This window comes from Pipistrellus kuhlii, unplaced genomic scaffold (assembly GCF_014108245.1).
Source record: "Pipistrellus kuhlii isolate mPipKuh1 unplaced genomic scaffold, mPipKuh1.p scaffold_m20_p_12, whole genome shotgun sequence".
Lineage (NCBI taxonomy): Eukaryota > Metazoa > Chordata > Mammalia > Chiroptera > Vespertilionidae > Pipistrellus > Pipistrellus kuhlii.
This window is the reverse complement of record NW_023425427.1, coordinates 11,435,474-11,450,730: the sequence shown is the minus strand read 5'-3', so window position 1 is coordinate 11,450,730 and position 15,257 is coordinate 11,435,474. Positions and strand designations below refer to the sequence as shown.

Genomic DNA, 15,257 nt, shown 5'->3' with positions numbered 1-15,257 from the left:
TAAAAAATCAATAAAATATATTTTTAAAAATATTTAAAAATTGATGCCTAAGTAAATAAGTGGATTAAAATATTTTGTCAAGATCATATTATTAGATATTCATGATAAACTGTTTAAGTAGCTAATATTTACCCAACATTAGATAAAAGAAAACCTAATTCCAAAAATATAGAAATATCTGAAGTCACAAACAGGATTTAAAAAGTCTTTGATTTGAACAAAACAACTGACAACTTTAACAATCCAACTAGTATGAAATACAAATTCTTCTAAAGCACATATAAAATATGCACAAAAACTGGTTAGGCAGAAAGTAAGAATAACAAATTTTATATATATATATATATATATATATATATATATATATATATATATATATATATATATATAGAGAGAGAGAGAGAGAGAGAGAGAGAGAGAGAGAGAGAGAGAGAGCGCGCAAGAGAAACATCTACCAGTTGCCTCCCACACACTCCCCAACCGGGGTATTAAATCTACCACTTTTGGTATACTGGACAATGCTCCAACCAACTGATCCACACAGATCAGGGCAATAATATAGAAATCATATTGAATATTAAATATTCTTCCAATTAAATTGAAAGTTATTAATTAAAAAACTCCATAACCTGAGATAACACTTCTAAATGACTGAGTAGTCATTATATTAAAAAATATTTAACAACTTCTATGACGTGTACTCCAATAAATCAGAATGAATTCCTGTCATAGTAATGTACGCCAGCTCAATTTCAGCTTTGCTTTATAGATCAGAGAAAAAAGTTACAAAGAAAAATATTAAAATCTCATGCAACCAGACCTGAGCTTGTACCCACTAGTACCACAATACTGGTTGTTTACAGATAGTAGTAATATGATTAATAGATAGTTGTGACACAGTCTTTGTAAAAGGTATTTCCAAATAGGGCATGAAAGATAATTGTATATAATATATTAAAATTTAATAGATATTAAAAATAAGTTTTTTAGGGAATTTTTCATTTTTAGTTTTTTATAGGAAACAGTTTCTTAATGGAGAATGAGTGAAACAAAAGGAAAAGGAAGAGAAAGGTAAGAAACTATAAAATTGGAAGGCAAAGCCAATACACAAGGCATTGTTGCTAATATATATTTATATCATATTTTTATTAAATCATCACAAAAATGTTGAAAAGTAGATCTCCTTGCTCTTAATTTATAGGTGAAGAAACAAAGGCTCATAGAAGTTAAGATTATGCAGGTTCTAAGCGGTAAAGCTAGTTTTCAAAGCATGGTCTTGACTATGGAGACACTATTTCCTCTACTGCCTTCTAGTAAGAAGGAAAATACCCGAAGTCCAGCCACACCTGAATCAGGAAAATTTAAGATATGAAAAGGCAAGAAAGTTAGTATAGCCTAACTGAATTTAACCTTAGAATTTCTCCAAAGCTGTTAACTGGATACATAGGTGAATTCAGGAGACTATGACTAAAATCTCACCACCACATCTATCTTACTAATCTATAGTCTCTGCAAGTAATTTAACTTCTCTGAGCCTCAGATTTCTTATTTTTAGTGAGGATTAAATACCCTGTTTCCCCAAAAATAAGACAGTGTCTTATATTAATTTTTTCTCCCAAAGTTGCACTAGGTCTTATTTTCAGAGGATGTCTTATTTTCGGGGAAACACGGTATGCAAGCTCACTCATCTAGTTGTGACAGCATTTCTCTCACTCTAAAGAAAAGGTCTTAATTTGAAGAACCAAAGAGCCAGGGAAAGAGGGAGAGTTCAACTACACCATGGTTGCTCTCCTGATAGTGCAACTACATCCACCAGGACGATGTAGTCTAGCCATCATATGAAATGAAAATTTAAACACTAATGATGGAAATTTAATTTGATGCTGTAGATGGTGTGATTTTTATGCAAATGTTAAAGGTAATACCTTTTCAGGATATGAAAAAGTAGAGCAAGTTTTACTAACTATACTCTCTCTCTATATATAATTTTTTTACAGAGAGGAAGGGAGAGAAATAGAGAGTTAGAAACATCGATGAGAGAGAAACATTGATCAGCTGCCTCCTGCACATCCCTTACGGGGGATGTGTCCATAACCAAGGTACATGCCCTTGACTGGAATCAAATCTGGGACCCTTCAGTCTGCAGGCTGATGCTCTATCCACTGAGCCAAACCTGTTAGGGCTGTACTCTATGTTTTAAGGAAGAAAGGAGGACCATTAAAAGGAGAAGCAAGTTGCAAGAGATAGAAAAAGAAGTATGGAATGTAGAATCACCAAGGTCACAAAAGGGAGAGCCTCAAGAAGCCCAAAAGGGAATATCCTAACTCTAAGAAAGGAAAGTGGAGATATGACCACTGGCAATACCAGAGATGTTCAAGTAGAGAAGAGGGACCATGACCCGGTTGGCTCAAGAATGGCTCCTGGAGGGTAGGCTGGAGAGTCGTCAGTGGTAAGGCCAAAGCTGTCAGAGGATCAGTAGGACCATAAACAAAAGTAAAAGAACAGTAAGTTTACTGATCCTAGATAGAAAATTCTCATGACTCTGTCTGAACACCACCCAGGCGTTTTCAGAGAAACGGGTAAAGAAAGGAAAGGCCCTCTTCCCTGTGGCAGATCAATTAAAATGAAGCAAACACATCAGTGAGTAATGTTTTATGTAGCTCATGGAAGGGAATACATTCAACGTCACTTAAGTTGCAGATACATTTAATCCTCATAAAACCCTAAAGATATATGTGATTTTCTACAGTAAGGAATGTGGAGTCCAAAAAAAGTTACACAAATTGCCCTGGGTCACACCGCAAGAAGTGGCACAGTTAGTCTCCAAAATTCATACATTCATATACAATATGAATGTTTTAATATATATATGCTAAAAGATCTTCCTATCCATCTCTTTAGCAAATAGAGAATGATTTTCAGTTCTATATGATTTCTGATGCTGTAAAACACAATGGTTCCAAGGAGGCCAGTCAGCCTAGGAAGACATTATTTCTTTTCTACTTGTTACCTCATAACCTGGTAATCTCCTCCCTCAGGAATATAAAACACAGTCAGATATTTATATCTAAGCAGAGAACTATTTCTCAGAGGGTTTCATTAAAAGTTGACTGACCTACTTCTCTCTAATACCAAGATACAAATAGGTTACATAGGGATGGGATCTCATGTGCTTGCAACTAAAGTCAAGCTTGTTAAAGTAAACTTGTAACTTTTTAACAACATTCCCCTCAACAGTTTTCTGGAGGGAATCTGTGGATGTTCCTAAGAGAGTCAATTCTCCTCCTTAGTCACAACTTCTTTGAAAGTAAAGAATGTATGAGATCATTACAAGGAAATTCTAAAAGTGGAATCATTTTATTCTGTGGAGAGAAAGCAGTCCTCTATGCACTTGCCATCGCCATGTCATTCATAAAATGTAATTAGAGTAAAGAAGACATATCCTAATGAAAACATTGCATAGAGGGGATGATAAGCTGGTAGGAAAGGGAATAATATATAGCACATACATTTTATTTAGTCAGATAGAATTTTAAAAAGTAGCCATAGTCCTCACCCCTCCATATTACTTTAGACTCAACTTGTTTTACTCAGCTTGTTTTACTCAAGTTCATAGCAGTGAAGATATTTGAGTTTGTGACTCCTAGAAGACATAAAGTCATGCAGATGGTTCATTTTTGTTCTGGGAAATGAATTGAGGGCCCATATAATTAATGTTGTAATTTTAAAAAAATCATTACAGTTGTTTGAAAATAGAATGATCTAATTTTTAAAGTACAAGTTATTTTTTCTCCAGTATTCATGTAAATCCAAAACAACATGGGTAAGGACACCATAAAGGAGAATCCTGAGTAGGATTTCTCCTATCTAGAGTGAAGTTCAATCAGTATTAACATGTTTTTCTAACGCTGGATTTAAATAATCTATAATCACATTTAAATATGGTACAAGTCAAGTACTTAGGCCAGGGCCATTAAGATGATAAGTGGCAACTAAACAAAAATGGTAACCATCATATTAATCAGCACACATTTGAAATGCACCGTTCATCATATCCATTCAGAATCACTGTGAGATAATTAAGACCCTCAAAAAGCAACCTGCTTTATTATGGTTCTTTTGGAGAACAAGGAATAAACTATTTGCTCATCTGTATCTAGCTATGTGAACATTTATTACAGAAATTTTAATATATAGTTGCCCAAGGTTTCTAACAGTAGCTATATGATTAGATATCTATGAGACAGTTTAGTGAGAATGTATCTGTACTGATTATAACACAAATGTGAGTAAGGGCACTAGGGCTGATCAAACCCCCTTATCTTCAGTTGGAGATTTTTTATGATTGCTCAAATTTGCAATTCAATTTTTGAGAACTCAAGTTTGAAATATGTCTCAAATACAATAAATATGTCATTTTTAACATTGCCTAGCACTCATCAGAACTACAAATGTATCTATCTGCCTCTTTGGCATCTGGTAGCATTGGACACAGACATGTGTGGTGAGAAGGGAATCAGCCCATACTTAACTGCTAGGGTCTGTGTTCCTGCGGTACCTTGTTCTTCACCCACCCCCAACCCACACAGAGTTCCAGGAACGTAGGATGAGCTACCTTAGCCTTGGCTGTGATCCAACACCCAAAGATGAGCATGGGAATGATAGCCCAATACTTAAAGTATGAGCTCTGCTTTTTCCAAATATTTTCTACTTTGATTTAGACTGCAGTGTTTCCCAAACTTTTGACATATGTGTTTCCCTTCTATAATTTTCATAACGCTGAGTACCTCTCATACTCATGAGAATGTAGAATTAGGCACAGCTAAGCACGGTGCAGTGCATATCCCCACCAAACTCTTCCCATACTCCTGGGGGTACATGTACCACACTTTGGGAAACACTGAGGAACCTGTGAAACATATGAAAGTCCGAATGCAGCTTTTCCTCTCATCTTCAGAAAAATGTTACTGTCCAGAAGGAAGCCCTCATAAGATAGCAAATGGTGGTCATTGCCCAGTTTACTATATATGTGAAACTGTGTCCTAACAAGAGATGATATTCAAAAGAATATTTAACAAGTAACGCATGGGCAACAACAAATCGTAACAGAAGCTCAGCTGGAATGACATGTTAGGCTGCCAGCAGAGGCTGTTGGTTTGATCGGTATCACAAATTAAGATGATCCATCCCACTTCTGCCTGAATACTAGACTGAAGAAAGGCAAGAGTGAAAGGTGAGAGGCCAACAGGAAGGCGTTACTGAATTGCCACGTTCAGCAGGAGCTCATGACTTGTTGGAACTGTACATTACTCAACTTTGTCTCCCACAGCTTTTTGGTCTGCCAGTGTACCTGCTGAATTAAACTGACTTGAATACATTTATCAGGAAAAATGAGCCTCCTCTAATGTAGATGGAATTATTTTAAATGACTTACCAAGGCTTTGTGTAATCAAATTCAGTAAGTTATATAATTTCATCTCATACAAACAATTAGTACTTTCCCCAATTCATTAAGGAATAGATTATATTCTTTGGTGGCAGTCGTTCATTTTGATATTCTTTCTATTGATTTTTATAGCTTCATATTGGAACACAATTACATCTATTTTATTTACCAAAGCAAACTAAAAGTGATTCTTTTTAGTATCAACAGTAGGCAAATTGTTCTCAAACTCACTGATTTGTAATTAAATATAGTAATGTTAACCATTTTTTATGGAGGGCCCATTAAATATGAAGAACCATGATAAGCATTTTTTACCACCTTGTCAGCAATCTGTAAATATTTTAAAAGCTGTCACAAGAAAGGAATATATACTTATTTTTTCTTGTTTGAAAGGGAAAGATGAGTTGCATATAGAGTTTAATATATAAAGATCATTCTAACAATGACAATTGTGCCCAAATAAGATATGTGGCCTCACTGGGTTTGGGGTGAGAAATAAGATGAATGTCAAGCATACTTAAATGTTTTCTGTCATCTAATAAGGATTATAACTAGATTAATTTAAAGATGATTTACACCTCTAAGATCTAATAATTTAGAATTTGACTATTTTATTGGTCCAATTGTATGTGTATGCATTTAATTAGTTTTATCTCCACTTTCATTAAGGATGAAATTTAAAAAAACAAGTCAGCCCTAACTGGTTTGGCTCAGTGGATAGAGCGTCGGCCTGCAGACTCAAGGGTCCCAGGTCTGATTCCAGTCAAAAGCATGTACCTTGGTTGCACGCACATCCCCAGTAGGGGGTGTGCAGGAGGCAGCTGATTGATGTTTCTCTCTCATCAATTTTTCTAACTCTCTCTCTCCCTTCCTCTCTGTAAAAAAAATATAAATAAATAAAAAATAAAAATTAATATTTTTTAAAAAATAAAGTCATAAAAGTCCATTCATATATTTTTTAAATATTTTAATTGATTTCAGAGAGGAAAGGACAGCGAAAGAGAAGCATCAATGATGAGAGAGAATCATTGATCAGCTGCCTCCCGCACGCCCCACAATGGGGATGAAGCTAGCAACCTGGACATGTGCCCTGGCTCGGAATCAAACCTGAGACCCTTCAGTCTGCAGGCCGATGCTCTATCCACTGAGCCAAACCAGCCAGGGCAATATTTTTATGGATCTATGAAAATGAAAATAATATGTCAAAAATAAGGAGGAAATCCACACGTTGGAAAACTACTTGCAAAAAAATTTTGGAGCCTAGTTGAATGTCCACCTATGAGGTCATAGTTCGATTACTGGTCAGGGCACATGCCCGGGTTGCAGGCTTAAAGCCTAGTTGAATGTCCACCTATGAGGTCATAGTTCGATTACTGGTCAGGGCACATGCCCTGGGTGTGCAAGAGGCAGCTGATCAATAATTCTCTCTCTCCCTCTCCCTTTCTTTCTGAAATCAATAAAAAAAATATATTAAAAATTGGAGATAAAAGTAAATCTATGAAGAGCTTAAGCAATTAAAAGAAAAACTATCAAATTACCAAGAGATAGTTAAGCAAAGGATGTGGATAGACAACAAAAGAGAAAACACAAGTAACAAATAAACATGGACTGCCCTGGCTGGTTTGGCTCAGTGGATAGAGCGTCTGCCTGCACACTGAAAGGCTTTGAGTTCGATTCTGATCAAGGACACATGTCCAGTAGGGGACATGCAGGAAGTAGTCAATGATGCTCTCTCATTATTGATGTCTCTATCTCTCTCACCCTCTCCCTTCCTCTCTAAAATAAATAAAAATTAAAAATAAATAAAAGAAAAAAGCCCTAGCTGGTTTGGCTCAGTGGTTAGAGTGTTGGCCTGTGGACTGAAGGGTCCCAGGTTCAATTCTGGTCAAGAGCACATGAATTTATAGAAACAGAGAGTAGATTGATGGTTTCCAGGGGTTGGAGTTTGCGGGGAGAGGGATGAGTGATGGTGGTCAGATGTTACAAACTTCCAATTATCAGAATAATAAGGTCTGGAAACCTAATGTACAGCACAGTGACCATAGTTAACAATATGTATTGAATACTAGAAAGTTGCGATGAGAACATCTATTTCATACCTAAAAAAAAAAAAAAAAAAAAAAAATTTAGGTTGTTATGAGAATAGACTTTAAATGCTCTCACACCAAAAGGTAACTATGTTGAGAGGATGCATATGTTAACTAACCTTATTGGTATTGTGATAATCACTTTGCAGTATGTACATTCATCAAATCATAACACTCTACACCTTAAACTTATAAAACATAATGTAAATCATTTCTCAATAAAGCTGGGGGGTGGCAAATTCTTGGGGAAGATGAACTTTTCTGAGAACTTTTATACATATTCTTATTCCAGACCTAACTCATTTTGAAGCCATAAATGCACAGACATAGTCAATGAATAGTCCAAGAAATGTATGGAAGTTATATAAATTTCCAATCACTGGATTGTGCACCTAAAACTACACTGTACCTCAACTCTAATTGAATTTTTTTAAATATTATTTTTTAAAAAGATTATCTTTACGTCAAAATAATTGGGTCTTTGGAATGTGCAGAAGTAGAAACTTTATCTCTAGGGAAACCTAGATTCTGACTCACAACCTTGGGGACTGGAGAACTTTGTAAAGATAAGTGCTAGACTGACTTCCAAAAGAAGCCGAGACTCCCTTGAGTAAGTATCAACTTCAGGGCAAATCATGTGAAACTAGAGTTGCATCATTGACCTTTATTTTTAATGTGTCTTATTTCCTTGACACCCTCTTCAGAATATTCAAGTTTGCCTAACTATGGCTAATCTTTTCCGTGTGTGTGTGTGTGTGTGTGTGTGTGTGTGTGTGTGTGTTTAGAAATGAGGAGCAACCTCCTTTAAAATTGAGAATTTTCTGGTCTCATCTAAAAAATGCAAATGAAATTCAAATTCCTGGGGACTTTTTCTATTACTTTATAAAGTGGATGGTGTGGTTGACTTACAAACCCAGTCACAAGGTAAGATAGAGAAGTTTTATTAAAATTATCCCCAAAGAAAAATACCCTTTCAATAAATACAAAAATTTCTGAGTTCAGGCCATTCTTAATAGTAAGGTTTTAAAATATATATGTAAAGAAATCCAAAATCTCAGGCATCATCTCCAAGACCAGAATGTTCTTTGAATTTTTTTTAATCCCAAAATAGTTCATAGAAGAGACTAGTGAGGAAGAGAAAGTTGCTTGCAATATTAACAGCTCCTTATAAATAATGGGCTAATGACTACTATATTTGGGTATCCAATGCAATAAAATCTTAAGTAAAAATTATCTGCAGCAACACCCATAAACTATGCTCAATAAGGGTTTGAGAAAGAAAATACGTAGTTAAATGTGTTAATTGTAATATATATATATATATATATATATATATATATATATATATATTATTAGAATAAAAAATGTAACAGACGGCAGAAGTAATCACACCTGTAAGTCTGAATCCCAGGTGGCCAAGGCTAAAGAAGAAACACTAAAAATGATGGAGTTCTCATTTATTACAAAGCAAATTCTGCTGCTCTGGACCTTAATTCTCTCCACGCTAGACATGAAAGAAATTTGGGGCATGTTTTTCATTTGAATTTATCATTGTGAACAATGACTTCATAAGTGGAAGACAAGGTCTTCAATGTTTTCAAAAGAGGTAAATATATTTTGTGTGTATAATTATCATATGGATCCTTGCATTGTAGTAAATTTTATTATAAATTTATAAATTAGTAAACATTGTGGATAGTGGGAAAATGGGAGCATGGGGATCATATAAATAATGTTTTAAATCATAATTGTAGTATTTGTCAACTATAAGATATTTAAAATTGTACTTAACCTTTAAAAATCTCAAATTAGTTTCTTCAAAAGTAAAATTTTAAAATAATATTTGGGCAACTTGGAATGTTAAATAATAAAAATTATATGAAGTGCTTCAAACCAGAACATCACATGTCAATTATGTTCTCTTTGTGAGCTAAAATAGTACATCTTTCCTTGTGGCATAGTAAATAAAGATTAGAGTTTTCAAAAATCTATAAATTGAGAGTTGGAAAATCCATTAATCTTTGTGTAGTACCATCACTGGTCTAAATTGATCTCTTTAGAAAAGTTGGAGAGGATAACTGAGAATTTAGAGTGCAGATGGTATGTGTTTTTCATTGAAAAATCTTAGTACTTTGAAAACTAGATCTTAAGTAGCAAAGTCAATTTAAAAAGCAAAATAAAAAACAAAGAAAGTTAGAGACCCTTCTAGAAAGCTGGAGTTTGACTCCCGGCTTGGATAAAAAAAATTTAAAAAAAAGGTCACAAACTTTCATTAAGTCTATTGTAACACTGAAACAGTGCCTGGATGAAGTCCCAGCGTTAAACCCCAGAAAGGTGATTTCATATAAAAGACGAGGCTGGGAGGGAGGGATTAGAGGATGGCTAGGATGCAGGCCAGTTCAGGCTTTACAAATAAGAATTTCATCTCTTAGGGACAATTCTTTTCTAGGAATCAATGTTCTGCAATCTCTTTTTATAACATATGATTAAGTCAAGAGCTCAAGTGTTCTTGGTGTACCTCCTAAAAACAATAAACACTGTTACCTGGAGGATTTTGAGGGTAGGGATTATAACTGTACTAGGTCCATCAGAAACAGTGGCTACCTATCAGTAACTGGACATCAGTACAACGCAAGCTCACTGTATCGTCTCTAGACACTTAAGACAATCAACATTTCTTATACTGTTTTTAATATTTTGACTGAGTTCATCTTCCTAACATAATTTGATACCTGCTTCAGTGTTTTTCTCTTTTTTTTATTTTTGCACATCTATTTTAGAATTTGGGTAATTCAGAAAAACAGAAGAAATATCTCTAAGATAACCATTAATGTTTTGGATATTTCTTTATAGTCTTTCTATTCTATCTAGGTTATCTTGGTTGAGGTTTTGGTTTTATAGCCAATGCTGTAATTGTTATTTTGTTTCTTAATTATTTTAACATAATTTAAGCATCATTTTAGATTTTATACAAATTCCTCACAAATGTTATATTAATAGGTGTATAATGATCCATCAAATAAATGTACTAAGATTATCTAACAATTACTTTAGCATTAACCAAGAATAAAAACTGTTTAACAAAATAATATTTAATAATGGCAAAGAACTAGAAAAAAATTAAATTATCTAATATACAGATCTCATGGAAAGTAACTTACTAGAAACTCAAAAATCTTCATTCCCTTGTTCCCAGAAATCCATTTTAGATAAGTAAACATAAGTGGAGAAAATATTTCAGACAATGATATTCAATAGAGTGTTTGTAGATTGCTTCTTAAAAATTACACTAGCATTATAAGAGTAATGAAAATAACTTCCTTTATACTGTCCATTACTCCTTTCCCCCCACTTGAAAGCATTAAATCAGATTGGTGGTCTCTCTCTCTTATAAAGATTTACCAGTGATTTATTTTTCCAGCAACTATCTCAGGGCTGTTAGAATAGCAAATGCATACCATAATTCTTTCCTGCAATTTCCAAATAGAAATCAATTTTTAGGAGATGTTTCTAAAAAAGAAAAGAGGGCATTTGATCTGATTCACGTATTGTCTGAAAAATCTTCAGAACAGACCCAAAACAACTTATGTTCCTTCAAAGCCACTACAAGAATTTTATTCCTAGATTCAGAGTAGGTTGATATCTGCATATATAGGCAATCAAATTACAATTTTTTTTTATGTTTCACACTAAGTACTTGACAAAAACTGGTGATGAAGACAATGTTGATGATGAAGACAATACTGGAATAATTAAAGTAACAGTAATGTAAATTTATAAATGATGTTAGGATTATGCAGTCCTATTCTCTCATTATAATGTTGAAGAAAATAGGATTTTAATTTGCAAAACAATTTCTATTAGCTTTACAGACAGCTTTTTAATATATTTTTTACTCAATCAGAGTTGCCACTCTATTACAAAATATTAATATATTAGATTTCATTACATTAGACTTTATGGTGTGATAGATTTTGCTATGCTTAATAATTCTTGGGTTTTCTTTTTTCTCTCACTGACTAGAAATATTACATTTTTTATAATTTTTGCAGTACATAAAGAGTTATATGATTGTGATCTGATAATTGGAAGCTGGACAAAAAATTAAAGCAAATTGAAGTATATGCTGGCCTACCCAACCCTTCTTACCCTCTTTATAATGTGTGTCTACATAGTAGGGTGCAGCTTGATTTGGATAAGAAGTCTCATTTCCATAGCCACCATGTATATAGACATTCTATTAAGCCGATTAATATGTCTCACCATTATAAGCTGGAGTTTTTATGGAAAGTAGCATAACATCTTGGCAACTTACTATACCAGAAACACAGCCATTGTCTGAAAACACTAAGTAGAAACTAATCCATTGGATCAATTTTCCCCTTCTAGAAATATTTTTAAAGTGATGCAAAATATGTTGAGGATGAAGAGATGTCTTCAAAATTATGTTCTTTAATTTATTTGCTATAAAGAAGGTCATCTACTAATATCCACTCTTTAATTTTTTCAAATTAAAGTCATTTGCTCCATGCTTTATGGTACACAACTCAGGTGTTTGAGCTAACCTCAAATTCCTGTTTTGAAAAAATATCGATCCTAATTACAAATTCAACACATGGAAGAGTAATGACTTTCATATGGGCAGAAATATAAAAAAAAATTGTATGTAATTTGGTGGACTGTGTATCTAAAAAAATCTAAAGAACAAAAATTTTATTGCTACACACTAACACAGAAGTTTCACATTCAACTCTCCCAAAGTGTTCAGTTTTGCATTGTCTACTATTCAATTCTACAAACAAAGCACCAATGGCACTCTGCAAAGGTTGTGGAGAAAGATGGTCTAAAAGGCCTTACTATTCAAGTGAGTTCTGCAGAGAATCAGCATCAGCAGCATCTGGGAACGTGCTAATAAATGCAGATCTTAGAAGCCACATCAGGCTCACTGATTCAGAATCTTTTACCAGGATTCTCTATGTAATTCACCTGCACTCTGACAGTTAGAAGCACTCCACCAGACAGGTAGTTCTCTTCCTCAGTTGCACATTGGAATCATCAGGAGCGAACTCCTTAAAACTATGCCTGATTCTCACTTTTTAGATAACTTGCATAATTTGGGGATAGCAATAAGCAAGTTGTTAGAAAGGGGGAGGGGAGCGAGGTAAAGTAAAAAAATGCAAATTTGAATAAAAAGTATGTTTTTATATATATATTTCATTTACTATGTTTTTATATATATATTGCCTCTATGAATTTTATTTTCCTTAGAGAATTAGAGTAATGATAAAATAAGTATAATGTATAAACATATTTTTAAATTATAAAACCCTAAACCAATTGTACTATCAATGATTGACATGGTATAAAATCAAATAGGTATTTTTAACAGGTTAGCATGCTCTTTCCAAAATACTCATATTCAAAATGGGGCCTGTGGGTCCACTGAATCAGAGATCACAGATGTTTATTCAAAATTCAAATAGTTCTTCCCTACCTCATAACTTGTGCATTACACTCTCAGGAATAGACTCCAGAAACCCCTATTTTTAATAAGCTATCAATGTAATTATTTCATGTCTTCAATCCCCTGCCTTATAAGCTAGAAGAGGAACAGAAAAGCTAAACTCACAGCTGTTACAACTATTCCAGCTAGTGCTGATACTTGTTGTCCCTCCTACAATGATTTCTTCCTTCATATGTTAATACAATACAGACTCATTAGATTAACTTGTAGTTTTTTCTAGATTACTCCAGGTATAAAACAGTGAAATGGAATGGACGAATTGGACAGAGATCGAGTTCATTCTGCAGGGACTTTCTGAGTACCCAAGAGCTGAAAAACTCCTTTTTGTGACGTGCTTGGTGATGTACCTGGTGATCCTCCTGGGGAACGGCACCTTGGTCCTCCTAACTCTCCTGGATTCCCGCCTCCACACGCCCATGTACTTCTTCCTTGCTAATCTCTCTTTCCTAGACATTTGGTATACATCCTCCTTTATCCCCTCAATGTTGATACACTTCCTATCAAAGAAAAAAACCATCTCCTTCACTAGATGTGTGCTGCAGATGTCTGTCTCCTATAGTATGGGGTCCACAGAGTGTGTGCTCCTGGCAGTGATGGCATATGATCGGTTTGTGGCCATTTGCAACCCTCTGAGATACACCATCATCATGAGCAAAGCTCTTTGTATTCAGATGGCTGCTCTCGCCTGGGGATTGGGCTTTTTCAACTCACTGACAGAAACTATTCTTGCAATACGGTTGCCCTTTTGTGGAAAAAATGTCATTAATCATTTTGCTTGTGAAATATTGGCCTTTGTTAAGCTGTCTTGCACAGATATTTCCTTGAATGAGATCGCTATAATATTGGGTAATGTAATATTTTTGTTTACTCCGTTACTGTTGATTTGTATCTCCTACATTTTTATCCTTTGTACTGTACTAAGAATCAATTCAGCAGAAGGAAGAAAAAAGGCCTTTTCCACCTGCTCAGCCCACATAACAGCAGTCACTGTGTTTTATGGGACAATCCTTTTCATGTATATGAAGCCAAAGACCAAAGATTCTGCTTTTAACAAATTAATTGCCCTGTTCTATGGAGTAGTAACACCCATGCTCAATCCTATCATATACAGCCTGAGGAATACAGAGGTGCATGGAGCTCTGAGAAAACTGGTGAGTAGACACTGGTTCTGGAGGAAAGGATAAGAAACTCACATCTTTGAATTCATGCACAAAACAAGCTCACAGATTGGAGGCAAAGGTTTTTAATACAAATGCAACAAAAGTATTAAAAGTTATATGTAAGGTCACAGAATTTGGAAATACATTTCAAAATCATCTACCTTCATCTTTTTATGAAAATGTTGGAAATAAATTGCAAAATAATAACCTACCTTCATCTTTTTATGAAAATGACAAAAATGTAGGGACAACTGGTCTAAGAAGCAAGATGAAACTTTTAAAAATAAGGAAAAAATGAACTTGAGCTTTTCTAAGAAAATCTAGTACATATGTCTATTTAACAAGTAAAACACATATTTTTCATTCCCCTTTTTGAAAGAACTAAGTTCATTTTTTCTGTTTGTAATTGGTTCCTGTTTTTGAATTTATTTTCTCACTTGACTGTCACAAACAACCTCATGATACAGGCATTGCTGTATCCATCTTCCCAATAAAGTAACCAAACCACAGAGAGGTCAAAATCAGTTTTCCAAGGTCATACTTCTAGGAAGTAAAAAAAATGTTGACATTCAATCTTGAGTTCTTTGCTTGTAAAGTCCATGGTTTTCCATAATACTATATCACTACTCCTGCTGCAGTAGTTACTAGATTGACAGGCATTAATATGTAAATGAGATTTTTTTCTACAATTTTTTACTTTGTTAGCAGAAATATGTAGGTAATTAGAATAATATGCTTTGTGATTTTGAGAATCAGGTTATCATATATCTTATTTTACTATACTAATGAGGATTCAATGAAAAGGATGATACACAGGATTTTTTTAATTAATATCCATTCCCATTTGAACACTGCTCTTTACTTAGTTCACAAACCTTTTTATTTGTCATGATACCTTTATTACTTCTTCAATTCAGAGGTAGTCTATGCATTAACATAAAAAGGCATTTTTTAATATGGAATATACCATTAACCTTGACTCTAATATCACTTTTTCACTGTATTTTAAAACTAATGTTAACCCCATCTTGTTATTTAAT

At 34.1% G+C, this 15,257-nt stretch overlaps 1 protein-coding gene across 1 annotated transcript; it reads left to right on the top strand.

The window, feature by feature from the left end:
* Positions 1-13,302: 13,302 nt before the first annotated feature.
* On the top strand, positions 13,303-14,241 carry LOC118716688 (olfactory receptor 13D1-like). The gene has a single exon (XM_036434245.1). The coding sequence runs from the start codon at positions 13,303-13,305 to the stop codon at positions 14,239-14,241; it is 939 nt and encodes a 312-aa protein (XP_036290138.1).
* Positions 14,242-15,257: the final 1,016 nt, after the last annotated feature.

Coding starts and splice junctions, on each gene's coding strand:
- LOC118716688 (XM_036434245.1), top strand. CDS start 13,303: ATGGAATGGACGAATTGGACAGAGATCGAGTTCATTCTGCAGGGACTT.